The 15,307-nt window shown below is 53.7% G+C and overlaps 3 protein-coding genes across 6 annotated transcripts in view; 2 read left to right on the top strand and 1 right to left on the bottom strand.

The window, feature by feature from the left end:
* MARCHF2 (membrane associated ring-CH-type finger 2) overlaps nucleotides 1-2,935 on the top strand; it is a 34,091-nt gene extending 31,156 nt beyond the window's left edge. For all 4 annotated transcript variants that reach the window (XM_082297765.1, XM_082297766.1, XM_082297767.1 and 1 more), the window contains exon 5: nucleotides 97-2,935. In XM_082297765.1, the coding sequence (XP_082153891.1) occupies nucleotides 97-255 (159 nt within the window). In that variant the 3' untranslated portion in view covers nucleotides 256-2,935. The remainder of the gene's footprint in view (nucleotides 1-96) is intronic.
* A 3,469-nt stretch (nucleotides 2,936-6,404) lies between these two features.
* Nucleotides 6,405-8,139, bottom strand: LOC309582751 (E3 ubiquitin-protein ligase TRIM7-like). Its single transcript, XM_082298097.1, has 3 exons — nucleotides 7,984-8,139; nucleotides 7,762-7,874; nucleotides 6,405-7,143 (listed from the first exon to the last, which is right to left on the bottom strand). The coding sequence occupies exons 2-3, from the start codon at nucleotides 7,832-7,834 to the stop codon at nucleotides 6,623-6,625; spliced, it is 594 nt and encodes a 197-aa protein (XP_082154223.1). The 5' UTR covers nucleotides 7,835-7,874; nucleotides 7,984-8,139; the 3' UTR covers nucleotides 6,405-6,622.
* A 4,499-nt stretch (nucleotides 8,140-12,638) lies between these two features.
* Nucleotides 12,639-14,815, top strand: LOC309582494 (butyrophilin subfamily 1 member A1-like; the record flags this gene model as incomplete). The annotated part of the gene is given in 4 exon segments (XM_082297675.1): nucleotides 12,639-12,825; nucleotides 12,828-13,101; nucleotides 13,652-13,922; nucleotides 14,759-14,815. Coding segments are annotated over 4 exon segments (789 nt in total).
* Nucleotides 14,816-15,307: the final 492 nt, after the last annotated feature.

Here is a 15,307-nt window from a genome sequence, read left to right as displayed (position 1 = left end):
AGGGATCCCCCGAGGTGCAGGGGGGCTGGCATCTGGCTGTCCCTGTGGCACGAGTGGCGGGGGTCGCTGACAGAGCGCTGCGTTCTCGCCCGCCAGGTCTCGTTCCGCTACCACTGCCAGCTGTACTCGGAGTGGCGAAGGACCAACCAGAAAGTCCGCTTGATGATCCCAGCCTCGCGGAGCCCTCACCCTGTGCCCCACTCCCTCCTCTCCGCCAAGCTCATGAAGAAGACCGCAGATGAGACCACCGTCTGAGCCGTCCCGCGGCCAGCCGAGGTGGAGGGTCGAGTGTCCCCGCAGGCCCAGGAAACACGGCAGCTGTGGGGGCACTGGAAAACAATCATCCCACCCAAAGGGACTCTGCGCTCAGCACGTGCTTTAGACCTTGGCAAAGAGACACATAATCAATATCTGTGTGTGAAATGGCCCAAAAGAGCCTGATGGCAGAAAATGCCTGTCTGCAGGGACACTTTCCTATAACTAAATACCATACGTGGAAAACATCTCCCTCTCTCTCTCTATATATATATCTATATATAATATTATTTTTTAATGGCCATGCATATTGTGTTTCAGTCCTTTTGTGTTGATGTTCTAAGCTTCAGGATAGAAGCTGGCAGCCTGATCTCATTCAGAGGTTAAATCAATGCCTTTTCTTCAAATGACCATATGAAGAACACTTTTCATCAACCATTCTTGAAAGTCCCCTTCTCCTTTGCACTAAATTGGTTTTGATATACTGCAGCAGCCTTCCCGTTACTCTTTGGTCTCTTTTGTGGTGTTCTGTCCTTTCTAGAAAGTTGAGTGTTTTTAATAATTATAATCCCACAAGGAGTAAAATGACGTAATACGGAATGGAGACATTTTGTATTGTAAAGTACTGTAATTTTGAGAATTTCAAAATCAGTTTCAGAATGAGAGAATCTTTTCCGATGCAGACATGATCTCACAAAACGTTTTCCTGAGATCCTGGCTCATCCCCAGGACTTGGATGCACTCAGCCCTTGGTCTGTCTGGCAAAGGTAGATGGTGGATCCGAGGGTGGGGAATGATGGCTCCGTATTTGCTAAACCCACCACTGCCTTTTGCTTTGAAAAGATTGAGAAAGGAGCTTTCCTGACCCCAGAAGGTGGGAGTTGGAGTCTCTGTTTGCTGATGTCCTTTCACCACCTTGAGGCTGGACCTCCTGTAGCATCAGTTCCACACGTACCTTAGGGGACAGGCCATGCCCTGCGGCGCTGGCAGGACACAGGTGCTCTTGGCTGTCTCTGCGCTTTATTTGCACATTCCAGAGGAGCTGCTGGGGTTGGGTTCATCCCTGGTAGCGCTGCCTGCCTGTTGTATTCTCCAGTGAACCCAGCCCCCAGTTTGCTGGTTCCCAGAGAACAGGCTCTGGGTCCCTTGTCCTGTGGGGCTGGTGTTCCTCCTCCTTTCACCTGCATTTCCAGCACATGCAGCTCTAAAAAACCCTCTGTCTCGGCGTGCCCCCTCTGCCAAGAGTCTCCCTGGTTTGGCTTTGGTCCTTGCCTCTGCCACCTCCTCACCCTGCCAGACAGCGTGTGTGCCTGGTGCCGAGCTTTCCTGAGCCTCCCAAGTGGCGCGGGCTGTGCCCTGCTGGGTGCTCCAGAGGTGTGTGCAGCTGCTCAGCTGCAGCCTGGGCTCTGGTTTCATGGTGGTGAGTGTAGAGAGCAGGCAGGAGGCAGGCTCTGAGGGGCCTGTGTCCTTGCAAAGGGTGGTGGTGGTGGTCATACGCTATGTCCCTCTGCCCCTTCGCTGAAAGCAAGTGGATCAGTGCAATGCCCTGCGAGATGGAGATCTGTAATTTCCTGAATTCAAAGCACCATGTGCATTTCTTCCTTCTCCTCATCTCCAGCTGCAAAGCAGGATGTGTTTCCTTATGTGTTCCCTCACTCTGGGCTGGAAGTTGCCAGTGGCATGAGCAGCAGGGACCAGTGTGCCATCTTGCCCAACAGGATTGCTCCAGCCCTGGGCCCTGGTCTCTGTCTGCTGGTCTCTGTCTGCTCTCCTCCACCTCCTCTCCCAGAGTTCCGGTGCAGCGTGGGGATACCCTGGCACATCTTGTAGCAGCCTCTCTGTGCCCTGAGGGCTGTTCTGAACTGCTCTCTCTTCCAAGCATGAGGGGCTGGTGTGACCACGGGGTGAATGTCCTCTGCTACAGCCAGGCTGCACATCTCTGCTCCCCCTCTCAGCCAGCCCCCCGACTGTCCCTTCTGCCACATACCCCTGGGTATCTGCCCTTTTCCCAGTCATGCAGGGATTACTCTGCCCCTGGTACTCTTGGTGGAGAGTCTGCTGCAGCCCTGCTCCAGTCACAGTCCCTGCTTCAGTCCCATGCAGGTGCTCCCCGCTTTGCACACCCCTTCCATGGCAGCAGGCTCTGCACCACTGCTCTGTGCCTTGTCCTGGGTGCCCCTTCCTTCAGCCCCTTCCCAACAACCCCCTTGTCACCAGGACATCACCAGTGAAGAAAAATGGGGGGGCGGGGGGGTGGTTTAACCTTCCCAGCCCTGGCTGCCTCCCAGGAGCTTGGCTCCACAATGCACCAAGTTCTGGCAGGTGATGAGGGATGCTCTCTCCCACAGCACGTTCCCAGGGTAAGGACTCAATGGAGCCAGTGTTCCAGTTAGGAAACCCACTGTCAATCCAAATATGCAACTGTGAAAGCCAGAAGCCCCTGGCAGGGGCAGTGGGGGCCCAGCTCTGTGCTGCTGTGTGGCCACGGCAACACTCAGCATCCTTGGCTTTATTGTCATTGCCAATAATTGGAGTTGTTGCATGTGCCCCTGCAAGACCCAAGAGTGACTCTGAGTCTTGTCCTCCTTCCCAGAGGAGATGTTCAGCTCGTGGATGCGGGCAGTCGGTGTCTGACCCACCACGTTCCAGTGTGTTCTGGGGAAATGGGCTGTGCAATGATGTAAATAAAAGTGAGACAAACTTTGGGCTGTTGTGTTGTTACTGGAGGGGGCCAGGGCTGCAGAACCCAGGCTGCCTACCTGAGAGCACCCCCAGTACCGCCTGCCCAGGGCAGCTGCCCTGACCAGACCCCAGAGCCCTAGCAGAAGGTTTCAAAGTTGGACAAAACCCAGGGCTTTTGTCATTTCTGGGCAGTTTCTTTGTCAGTGCATAGAAGCCTGCCTGGCGTGGGCCAAGCAGGGCAGTGATGTTTGGGCCAAGTTGAGTCCTTTGGCCCCTGGTTGGGCCAGGAGTGTGTATAGGGCTGCACAGAGCAACCCTGGTGCTGCCCATGATGCTGCCCCGCAGAGGCTCCTGGTGCTGCCCCTGTGAGTTGCCTGACCCGGGCCTGCCCACAGCCCTCCAGCCCAGCCCCTCGCTCCGGGGCCGTGGGAGACACTGGACACGTCTGCGAGGCCATGCTCTCGCCTGGTGGCCCTGGTGGGGTCATGGTGGGGTGTGTCCAAGCTGTGTCCAGGCTGTGCCCAACTGTGTCCCAGATGTGTCCAACAGTGTCCAAGGTGTGTCCAACTGTGTCTGAGCTGTGTCCAAGTTGTGTCCGACTGTGTCTGAGCTGTGTCACAGCTGGGTCCAAGTTGTGTCTGTGTTTGTGCTGTCCAGGCTGTGTCAGAGCTGTGCCTGAGCTGTGCCCAAGTGTGCAAGAGCTGCTGGCAGCTGCAGGGCAGGAGCCTTGCTCCGAGTGCTCGCTACCAGCTGGCTCTGAGAGCCATCCAGGGCCAGCACCATGGCAGGGGCTGCAGGGCAGTGTGGGCAGGATGCCTGCCCAGAGCTGGGCCTGGAACCTCAGGGCAAGGACTTGGACAGCCATCAGTCCCCGTTCTGTGGGGCAGTGAGGAGCCCCAACATCCCCTGCAGCCTTGGCCCCTGGCCCTGGGGCAAATCCCTGTGTTGCAAATCTGGCCACTCTTGGAGCGGAGGGTTGGAAATTGTGAAACTGTCTGTTTAAAGTGCCCCTCAAAGCACTGCAGCACCAATGTTGGATGCATTTCTGAGATGCTAGACAAGGCTTTAGCAAGCAAGACCTTGGATGAGTTTCCTGGCCAAGCTGTCAAATCAAGGGTTTTCTGGGCTTGTTCATATTAAAAGAAAAAAATGTTTAGAAAAATAGAGTGCCATGGTTGGCTCAGCCAGTCCTTTAAAACAAAACTGTGATGCCACACAGCAATCTGACAGGGTGGGGGGAGAGAAAAAGTGGCATCTGCAACAGCAAGAGCAGCAGAAAAGGAACAGAAGTCCCGGAGAAAGGGCTCACGGGGGAAAAAGAAACACAGTTTAATGGGAAGGGCGTTCAGTCACAGCTGCTTGGCTGACGTGCCAAACCCAGGCAGGCTTTGTTTGGAGCACGTCTGACAGACCAGGGCTGAGGAGAGCATGTTCGTTGAGGTGCCCCCACTGCCCATCACTGCAGCCTTTTTCCCTGGGAACAGGAGGATCCCAGGGGCCTGATCACACCCTGCTCTGGACTGAGGGCTTTGGGAGCTTGGGAGTTGCCCTGTGGCCTCTTCCAGGCACCAGCTGAGGAGGCAGCAGGCCACTGCCATGATGTGCTGTCTGTGCCCATGCTTGGCATGGGACAAACCTCCCGGCCGCAGTTGTCTCACCAAAACCACTCAGAGCCCATGAGGATCCAGCCTTGCTCAAGGACCACGGCGTTCCTTAAGCCTTCTACACATTGTAGCACCGGCATTCAGAGACCTCTAGCACATGATAGCTGAATTTAAACTCCCCTGAGTCTTTGTAGTGCAATTCTACATGAAATTGTGTATTTCTCACACAAATGCTGCAATTATGCAACTCAGCTCCCAAAGAGCTGGGTTTTTTTTAATTTAATTTTTGGGGGGCACATCAAAAAGGATACCAAAGCACAAAATTTACCCCCTCCAAACCACGAAATTGCAGTGAAGAGGTTCCTGGACTCCAATCTGTTGAAAAACCCAACTTTCCTCCAGTCTAAGGAACTGAGCTGGCTTTCAGAAGGGAATTCCTTCTTCTTGATTGAGGTAGGTGTCCCTAAATGCACAGCACAACTCTTTTGGGGTGTTTTGCATGACAAAGGACAAAAATACAGAACTAACAAATCTTCTGCCATCTCCATCCACCAACATTCTGCTGTGAACCTCTGTCATGGTGTAACCCCAGCTGACAAATTAACACTGCACAGCCACTCAGTCACATACCCCCCTCCAAGGGGATAGGGGAAAAAAAGAAAAAAAAACCTTTTTATTTGAGATAAAACCAGTTTAATAATTGAAACAAAGTAATATGTAATAATACCAATGATAATAATAATTTTAATGAAAAAAATACAAACTCCAAGTGGAACAAGTGATGCCCAATACCCAGTTGCTCAGCACTCACTGATCTGTGCCCAGCCTGTCTCCCAGCAGCAGTCAGCCCCTCCCAGGCAGCTCCCCCAGCTTACACACCGGGCAGGATGTTCTGTGGCATGGAATATCCCTCTGGCCACTTTGGGTCAGCTGTCCTGGCTGTGCTCCCCCCCTTCTTGTGCAGCTCCTCGCTGGCAGAGCATGAGACACTGAAAAGTCCTTGACTTGGGGAACACCACATGACTGATGGTTTGGTTGTTGCTATCAATATTATTCTCACCCTAAATCCCAAACCCAGCACTGTGCCGGCTACTGAGAGTAAAGTTAACTCTATCTCAGCCAAAACCAGGACAGTCTCAGAGGCTCCTGCCCATGGAGAGTAGGAAGTGCCTCACTGGGAGCAGAGATCCCTGGGTATCCCCAGTCTTAGTGCCACCACAGTGGAAGAGGCTTAGGGCAGGGCTCTGGGGGCAGGTATCTGGGCCTGACCCCGCGCTGCATCTCTTTGCAGCTCCTGGAGTAGAGCAGGGAGACCAATACTGTCGGCGTGAGTCCAGGTGTCACCACAACGATGACAACTGAGGTGGCACTGAAGAGGGTCCAACCAGAAAAATGTTTGGAGAAGAAATCTAGACTGGACCCAGGCAATGTTCCCCTTCACCTACATCCCCCTTCTCCTCTCCTAAGCACAGGATTTAGCAGGATTCTGTGAGGTGGGACTTCGATGGGATGAGATTAGAGAATGGCAGATATGTGGGAATTGCCTCTCCTGTGGATTTCATGCTCAGTTTCATGCTTTCCTTCCTGGGCTGCCCCTAGAGCTGCTAGCAGTGCTCTGCTGCAAGAAACGTGTCAGGCAAGGAGAGGCTCTAGATGTGTGGGCAAGATAAGTGTTATCATGAGTATCCAGGTATGTTTGGGTTTTTTTAACTTAATTGAAAAAAGCCAGAGGCACTACTCCAGCACCCTTGGAGGAGCAGGGCCCTGCTATATTTTCCATGGCCTTGTACAGAGCAGTTCTGCAGTGCCTTGGCACTCAGTGGTGGTGCCTGCCATGGGACCACCAGGCACCAAGCTCCTCCCTGCACTGAGTCTCTGTGCTCCCCATTGTCCCTGCAGTCCCAGCTGAGGGGTGGGAGGATGAAGGAGGCTCTGTGGTGGCATCCACCTCCATGACCTGCCAGTCCACCCCTTGGTGGCCAGAGAAGCCAGCAGGAAGCGGGACCCTCCCAGTTCCCAGCACCAAGAACCACGATGTTTGCCTTTCCAGTCTCTCCTCTGCCCCCCGATTTCCCTCCCTGTCAGGGGCACAGCTTGAGCCACGAGCCCATCCCCACCCAGAGCCACAGGTGCAGCCTCTCTCCAGGACACGAGGCCAGGCAGAAAGCAAAGATCGGGGCTTCATTCTCAGCATCAGCAAAAGTTACCCGCTGGTCTGTGAAGTCCAGGCAGACCTGGATGGCCCTGGGGAGGCAGGTAAGGTGCAGGGGGGTCCAGTCAGGATCAGTGAAAGCATGGTACTGTCCAAACCACTGCCCCACAGCCCAGATGCCCTCCTGGGGCGTGAAGTTGAGCACCCCCTTCCTCCTGACAGACTCCTGGGCCACTCCCACAGCCCACCACTCCCCTGCCTCGGCCACCTCCACCTCCCAGCAGTGTCTCCCCGCAGCAAAGCCGTGGCTGCCCAGCACACATGGCTCCGTGTCGAACCGCTCGGGGTTGTCGGGCAGCAAGGTCCACTCGTCCCCCCGTCCCACCCCTCGCTGGTCACTGGCCAAGATGAGGAAGGGGTTGGCAGTGTCTGGGTCCAGGGTCACGTCGGCTGGGGACAGAGGAAGAGAAGCTGCTCAGAACAGGCAGCCCCAGGGCAGCATCCACCCCAGCAAGAGAAGGGACAGGGTGAGTTCCTTTTCCCTGCACTGGGAAAACCCCCCTAGCTGGACTGTCCCTGGTTCCATGCTGCCCCAATCCTGTTCCTGCCCCAGGGGCTTGCACACATCCAGGCCAAGGGGACCTCAGTTTCCTGGAGGAGGAGGTACCTGAGTGTGTGGATGCACACCTGCAGTGCAGACAGCTGGACCTGAGCTTGGGTGTCTCTGGTGCTGGGAGAGCAGAACAGGCAGGTCAGGGCACAAACCAGTGCCGACCGTGGTAGACATTACCTCAAGACCCATAGCCCCAAATTCACATCTCTTTCTGTGAGCAATGTGGGGGGCCAAGAATGTCAGCTCAGGAGCCTTTGGTGCTAGAGCTGGGTCTACAGAAAAGCACCAAGAGTTCAGCTGGGAGTACTGCAGCCACCAGGTCCCAACCCATGAAAAGCCCAGGCTGGGACAAGCCCCGCTGCGTTGACCTCCAATAGTTCTCCCACAGAGAAGCAGGATGCATTTTCTCCTCAGCAGAGGACAGTTCCCCCTCCTCTTCTCTTCTGAAAACTCACCTATTCCACTCATCTCCTCCACCTCCTCCACCAGGGTCTCACTCTCTACTCTCTCCATCCTGGATGCCAGCATATCCACAGTCAATCAACTGGAGGGGAGACAGGATTCACTGCTGAAAGTGGGAATTGCAAGACTCAAAGACTGCCTGAAGATGGTAAAGCAGAGAAGGAATGATGGAAAGGTCACAGCATTCAGGCACTTTTTAGACAGCCAGTGCTCACCTGCTCAGCCTGCAGGTTGGCTCCAGAAAAGTAGGTTTGGGATGGTTTGGAAGGTCTTCAGTCTGCTCCCTACTCCTCTGATCTCATCAGCTCATGGCTGGACTGGGCTTGCCCAGCACTTCCAGCTTGTTTGAGCAAGCAGGGCACAGTCCAGAGGGGCTGGATGGCCTGGAGAGCAGAGCTGAGAGTCTGTCTGGGGACCACCCCACAGAGCTTCCCTCTCCCCTCCTCTGGGCAATGACCTCCCATGCCCTGAAGCTGCCAGCCCACGTGGGACCTCATCCAACACTTGAATTTGGCAATTCCTCCTGTTCCTGCAGTGCCCAGTCCTGTTTACATCACAGGGTCTGCTGCATCTCCCCTCCCTCGGCCCAGCTGCAGGTGGGTGATAAGAGCCCCTGCGTGCTGGAGGAGTCTGTATCTCCTGGTGCAGGATGCTCAGAGCCCTACTGGGCCACAGCACCACAGGCACCTCCAGCCCCAGGGAGGGTGCCTGGGGACACCAACCACGGGGCAGTGGCCATGCTCTGGGTGTCCAGCTGCATCCTGTGAAAAGGGCTCCTGCCCTGGCTGTTTGCCCAGTTTTGTCCTGCTGCCCATGGGTTCATGGTGGAAATGTTTGGAGGGCATGTGCCACCTCTATTGCTCAACTGGTAAATGGGGGACAACACGTGCAGGGCTTTGCATCCCACCTCTCTGTTCTCCAGGCTGTTCATGTGTCCAGGGACAATGGCCTTATCCCCACTCACAGGGAACATGGGAGTTCCACTCTGCTTTGTCACATCACCCTGGAAAGCACCACTGGAGCACAAATAAAGCAGGATGCAAGGGCAGCTGCTGCCAGGTGGCTTTGCAGACACCAAGCGTGGACCCTCTGCCTGCCTGATACTCCTGCCTGGAGTTTGGCTGGCTTGAACAAACTCACTGACTGGTTCCACTTTACCCATGACCAATCCCTTTTGCACCCTTTTGGAGTGTGTGTCACCTTGTCCTCCCCAACTCCTTCCATTCCACATGGCTTTAGTGCTCACATCCTTCCCTTGGCACACCCAGTTGTCTGGGACACCCAGCTTTGATTGCCTGCTTTGCACAGGTATGCAGTCTGGATTTCCCTGGAGCGATTCCCGTGGAATTGTGATTCCATCCTAAATTATCAGGTTCGATTATTACACTTCTTTCTGCTGTCATTTGTTGTTGTGGGGGGTTAGGATTTTTCCCTTTGTTTCTTTCTCTCAGGGAATTTTCTCCCATTTGTTGCTAAGAGACAATAGCGGTACTTAGACAAAAGAGAAAGCCGAGGAGAACGGGAGGAGTGCAGCCGGCTGCACTATCTTAGCTGAGGGGCATTGTCTTGGGAAGGGCAGAGATACCACGAGATTTGGGCTGGGGAAAGGGGCAGGATGCAGCTTCTAGCTCTCTCTCGCTCTCGCCATCAGAGGGGAGACAGGCTGCGGTCACTGTGGGGAGAATTCACCACCCCTGCAAATCACCCAGGGTTCCGTCTCCTGCTGTCTTCTACTGTGAGTGAAACCCTGCTCGTACGAGCACCCGTTGCACTGGGACCTTATCAACACCCTCCCTCCCTGGGAAGGACTCTCCCCATCTACTGGGGTGCCTCAGAGGAAAACTCGGGACTCCGAGCCCTTCCCCCTCTGAGGGAGCTTCTTCCTGCCGTGTTTGGGAGCCCGGCTGCCGCTGCCCAGTCCCGCCGTTTCCTTCCCCCTACTCCGGGTTTTTCGCTTCACTGGAACCCCGCACCCGCCTGCCGGGACACCCCGCGGCTCCTGCTACAGCTGCGGAGTTTCTGATACATTTCGTTTGTCACTCCGGGGTGTGCCCGCCTCTGCCGTTCCAGCCTGCTGCTGCGAGGTTCCTGCTGCAGTCCATTCAGCTTCCCGAGTGCCGCTGAGCCCGGCCACCCCAGCGAGTCTGTCAAGGAAAGCCCCTTCTCTCCCTCTGCCGCCGCCTCAGCCGCCATTGCCGTGTGGAGAGGCGGCCGCGCTCGCGCCACAGCGCCCCCTGCAGGCGCGGGGGAATCAGCGCCCCCGCCCCGCCCGGCCGGGAGCCAGCAGCGCCCCTGGCGGCCGCGAGCGGAGCTGCGCCGAGGGGAAGGTGCCGGCAGCCGGCAGCGGCTGGCCCTGGGCTCTGCTGCTGCTCGTTGGTGCTGCCGCCGCTGTTTGTTCATCTCCTTGTACACAGCTAGATACACAGTAAAGAACTCCTGCTCCTTTTCACATATCTTTGCCTGAAAGCCCCTTAATTTCAAAGTTACAATAATTTGGAAGGAAGGGGATAATATTTTTCCATTCCAAGGGAAGTTCCTGCCTTCCTTGGCAGGCACCTATCTTTCAAACCGAGACAGTTGTCCAGGTCTGTGTCTCTGTACCCTTTATTTTTTGCTTCCCTCTTTTCCTTGTCACCCCTTTTGGCCAGGTCCCTGATCAGGTCCCTTTGCCCCAGCAGGTGCCCCGTGCCTGGCTGGGCTGGCAGGGTGCTGCACCCGGCTGGGCTGAGCTCTGCAGGCGCTGCCTTCGCCTCTCTCAGGGCAGCAGATTTCCCTGAAGGAACCATCCTCAGTGGCCTTGCCTCTCAGCTGGGAATTTCTTTTAAGCAATTTTTAAGCTACTGCTGGGCTTTGCTCCCACCCTGGCACTGCCTCTGGGTATGAATCCTGGCTCCATCACCTCCCTCCTTCCCACTGCCTCCAGGTCCATGCCATGTATGTGCAAACTGCCGCCAGTCCGGGCAGTGCTATGGGAGGAAGCTGTCACACACAGCCCTGGAGAGTCTCTGCAGCAGAGGTATTTCTGTGCCCACTGCCAGAAGGGCATGTTCAGAGCAAAAGCATTGCCAAAACCCCCCAAATTACTCAGCAACTTTCACTTTTGAGTAGAAGCAGTGCAGGAGGAAACGGGTGGCAGGCTGGGACAGGGTGACATTTTTGTTTCCTTTTCAGACAGGGAAAGACTTAGCTGGGACCAGAGGATCTCTCCGAGGTGCTGGGGGACGGGCCAAGCAGCTCCTCCTCCAACTCAGAGCCCAGGAAAGAGCTCAGGGTCTCCAGCTATGTAGCATTTTTTGGGAATCTGCAGTTGGAAATCACCCTCTGGCATCTGCCAGAACTGCCCACCTCTTGTCAGCAAAGTGGAACCAAGTCAGTGGGCAAAAAGGGGGGTGGGAGAGCAGAGCAGGATCAGGTCCTGCCCTGGCTGGGCATTGGATTAGTGTTTTGGGTATTTTGCTTTCCCTGGTCCAAGGCCACTTCCTGCTCTCTTTAAGGTGCATGGAATGAGTCCTGGTTTGGTCAGGGCTTCTCCTTCTTGTTCTGCACCTGTTTGTCTCTTTCTTAATGCTGAAGCAAAAAAGCCTGAGCAGTCAGTCCTTTGCTTTCCCCTGGGAAAACCCCACAACCTTTTATACCAATCTGGTACTTTGTGTATTAAACACTAACCAACGTCAGGCTGAAGATGGAAAATCAATCTCAACCTTTGGCATCTGTGGTTCTTCAATAGGCTTTACAAAAAGGGGCTGGATTCAGCAATGAATTCTGCCTTTCTTTTTTTTATCTTCCCTTGGCTTTACTCCCGTTTGCCCTTTCCATCTCCTTCCTCATCTCTAGGTGGTGCTCCAGTGCAGAGGATGCTCTCCAGTTCCCAGCTCCACTACTCTCTGCTGGCTTTTGTCATTTACAGTTTAGTTTTCCAAGACAAGCAGCACTAGATAAGAATCCCCTGGATCCTTCTGATCCCTGTGGCATAACTTCCAGCCTGATTATCTTCCTAGCTGCCAGTGCAGTAGCTTCCTGTGAACAGCAGAGCCCAGAGCAGGGTCAGGCCCTTTCCATATACCTTCTCCACTTCTGGGAGCATCAGCATCCCTCTAGATCCTGGTGCATCCCTGTGGCCATGGAAGCACAGGCATTGGCACAACCTCACTGAACTTGGGTGAGGATTAGATGATGCCAAAGAATTTATTATAATTTGCTGCCATTTCCCTCCCTGCTTTTCCTGTTTCCTGCACATTCCCATTTACTGCACTGTGTCCAGGATGTGTTGGACCCTTTGGAAAACCAGATCGATAAAGGAATAAAACCAGCAACAACAAACTTAGTCTCAGCTCTTTTATGTTGCTGACCTGAAGCAGCTTCTTCAAGGCAGCCCTGGCAAAGGATGCAGCAGAGCACTTTACTTAAAAGTGATCTTGTCAAAATGTTAATTTGCTTTTGTTTCCCTTCAACCAGAACCACTTTCTCAGTGAGCTGAGTGGCCAGTTTATTATAAGCCTTTTTCTTTTAAATTTTCAAAGATGCCAAGAACACCTCAGATGTTTCTACTTTTTTAATAGATCTCTGTAAAGGATGAGAAGAGATAAGGATGTTTGAATTTTATTTGTAGCCAAGTTGTCACTTGCTCCAGCCAGCCTCCCAGAAACCTTCCAGCCACTTCCATCATTCCTTGTCCTGCTTTCTGCCTGCCCTGAGCTGCATGGGCACCACTTGTGCCCTTGAGAACCAGGCGTTTGAAGAACTCTCCTGGCAGCACAGCACCGGACAGGGAAGCAGAGGGAGGAGTGGTGGCCTGGCCCCAGCCCACTGCCTGTGCTGCAGGGCAGGGTCCCTCTCCCGGCTCCCCTCAGCACGGGACGCTGCCAGCGCGATGGCCCGGCCTGGCAGCACACGAACAGCGCCGAGCAGCATCTGCTGTGCCCGAGCTCAGGTGCCACGGCAAGCTCACGGCTCTCTCTTCTTCCTCCGCGTGTTTCTACCAGCTCTGCTCAGTGTGACAGGACACCCCAGCCTCATCACCGTGGCCAAGGGTGAGAACGTGGTGCTGCCCTGCAGCTTCTCCCACAGCAGCACGCACAGGACATGGAGGTGACCTGGTTTTGGGAGCATTTCTCACCCTTTGTACATCGCTACAAGGGGGGCCAGGACCAGTATGGGGAGCAGATGCTTCAATACCGAGGGCACACTGAGCTGCTGAAGGATGGCCTTGCACAGGGCAGCACACACTTGAAAATTTTCCATGTCCAACTCTCTGACAGAGGGAATTACACCTGCTTTGTTCAACGTGGCTCAGATTACAACTGGCCTGTGGTGGACCTCAAGGTGACAGGTCTGTAGTTCATGTCCCTGGTACCTCTAATTTACTTTCCCACAGCCAGTGCTCTTTTCCCCTGTCCTCCTGCCCAGAAGCAGTTTGAGGTGGCTGCTTTGGAAATAGGGTTTTCTTAAGTCCCATGTTTAAAAATACCAAGAATGTCTCAGAGAGGTGAAATTACCCACCAAGGGGCCATAAGGAGCTCGTGAGATATGCTTCCTCCTTCAGAAGTGTTCTGGCTATTGTTTTCTTCATATAAGAACGGGTGAGAAAAAAAATAGGCATTGGGTAATAAAGGAAGAATATTGTGGTTCGTGCAGTTATGTTTTAATATCCAGGCCTGTGGATTATTTTGCTGCAGAAGTGGCCTCCAGAGCAGATCTCTTAAGTTATGCAAATGAGATTGCAAGAAATGTCCTGACTCCAGGTGACACTTGTCTGAAAAAACTCTTTGATTTGTCTATGTCAAAGTTGGTCCTTGTAAGGGAGAGAAACAGCCAAACCACCATATCCCCCCAGTATCCAGCACCCCGCAGGCTCACCTGGGATGCCTCTATTCCCGCAGCCAGTGGCTCTGCCCTGCTCATCGCGCTGCAGCGCTACGAGGCTGGGGGGATCTGGGTGTCCTGTTGCTCAGCCAGCTGGGACCCACAGCCCCAGGTGCTGTGGCAAGATTCCCATGGGTGGCAGCTCCTGTCCCACCAGGAAGACACTACCCTGGATGAGAACGGGCTCTTTGCAGTGGAGAGCAGCATCATCCTCACCAGAGGTGTGGCCCAGGAACTCTCCTGCTTGCTGCAGCATGTCCTGCACGGACTGGAGCAGGGATCAGCCCTTTGCGTATCAGATGAGCCGAGGTCGGCATTGCCCCGCCGACGTGCCCGGGGAGCTGTGCTCAGCAGAGCACCCCCAGCGTGCTCAGCACGTGGCCATTTCCATTCCATTTCCATTTCCATGTGCAAACAGCTGCGGCTTTTGACAGGGTTTGTGCAGGTGTGCTCCTAAATCCAGCACTTCTGTCCAGAAGTGCAGGCTGGGGGGAAAAGGAACAGCCCTCTGTGTGGCAGAGTTTCTACAGACACCTGGCTGAAATAAACCCTGGAACTAAACGAGAAAGGAAAAACCAACCCATGCCCTTAGTCTCCCCTGCTGCGAAATCCTGTCCCACAGATTTAGTATGAGAAATAAATCCTTGTGTATTTTAGCACCTGCAGATATTGAATGTATTTTTAATTTTCCCTTGTTTCACAGGAAAGCTCCTTTTTCACTGGATATCAGCAGAGAGGCAATGGTGAACTGGACTAAGCATACACCAAAATGCTCTGCAGGAGCATGTGCTTTTCCATTCTATTTTGTTCCTCTTGTACTTTGGGAATGAGCAAGTTTTAGAGACTTTCTTTTCCTGGGGAGTTGTTACCTTTCACCTGGTGATACTGCTCTGCATTGGAGTGTTGCTGTGGATGTACGTTACCCTATTTCTGATCCCCTGTTGACTAATGAAATATAATATTTGGTTTTTTCCAAAGGAGGAGAAACCATGATGTAACTAGAAATAATGTGGTTAGAAATCCATCTTCCCTTTGAAAATCCCCAAAAATGCAGACAAAATGTCATCAGCCTCAGACAAGTGCTTAATTGCCAAAATGTGGGGGTACTTTTTGTCATTTTTTTGCCAGTTTTTGGAGTATAGTGAGGAGCTGATTTTCATCCTCAGTGGGATTCAGATGGAATGACCATGTATGAAATAGATGTAATCTCCTTCCCATTGCTAGTCTCAGAGTAACCTCCCCTTTGGGGATTTCATTTTTCAGATCCTTTTTTCCATGATGCCCATTCTTGGATGATTGCCACGGGCCTGGTCCTGGTTGCTGTGGCTGCTTTCCTTTGTATCACTGTTTATCTATTTAAAATGAAAAGTACCATCCTGGGGCAGGGGCTGGGGAAGGGGCTGGGCTGTCCTACTGAGCCACCTCTGGTCCTGATGGATGAGAGGGGTTGAGAAACACCCAGATGGGACCAGGGTCTTGTCCCGGTGTCTGGGGCACACATTCGGTGCCAGGGAACTTAAAGACCCAGCTACTTTAACTTCTGTCGGGAAAAGAAAGGTTTCTTCTCCAGCAAGAAGGCCAAGGAAGGAAGTTGGCATTAAAGCCACATCATTCACTCCTCTGCCCCAGCACGGAAATGCAGCAATAATTCACCTTGCCCTGTAAAGAAACTCTGAC

This window comes from Coloeus monedula (genome assembly GCF_965178545.1).
Source record: "Coloeus monedula genome assembly, chromosome: 27".
Taxonomy (NCBI): Eukaryota; Metazoa; Chordata; class Aves; order Passeriformes; family Corvidae; genus Coloeus; species Coloeus monedula.
Note: the sequence above shows the minus strand (reverse complement) of the source record. Positions and strands in the feature narration are given on the sequence as shown.

Coding starts and splice junctions, on each gene's coding strand:
- LOC309582751 (XM_082298097.1), bottom strand. CDS start 7,834: ATGCTGGCATCCAGGATGGAGAGAGTAGAGAGTGAGACCCTGGTGGAG. Junction 7,144..7,761: donor GGAGGAGATGAGTGGAATAG/GTGAGTTTTCAG, acceptor CTCTGTCCCCAG/CCGACGTGACCCTGGACCCA.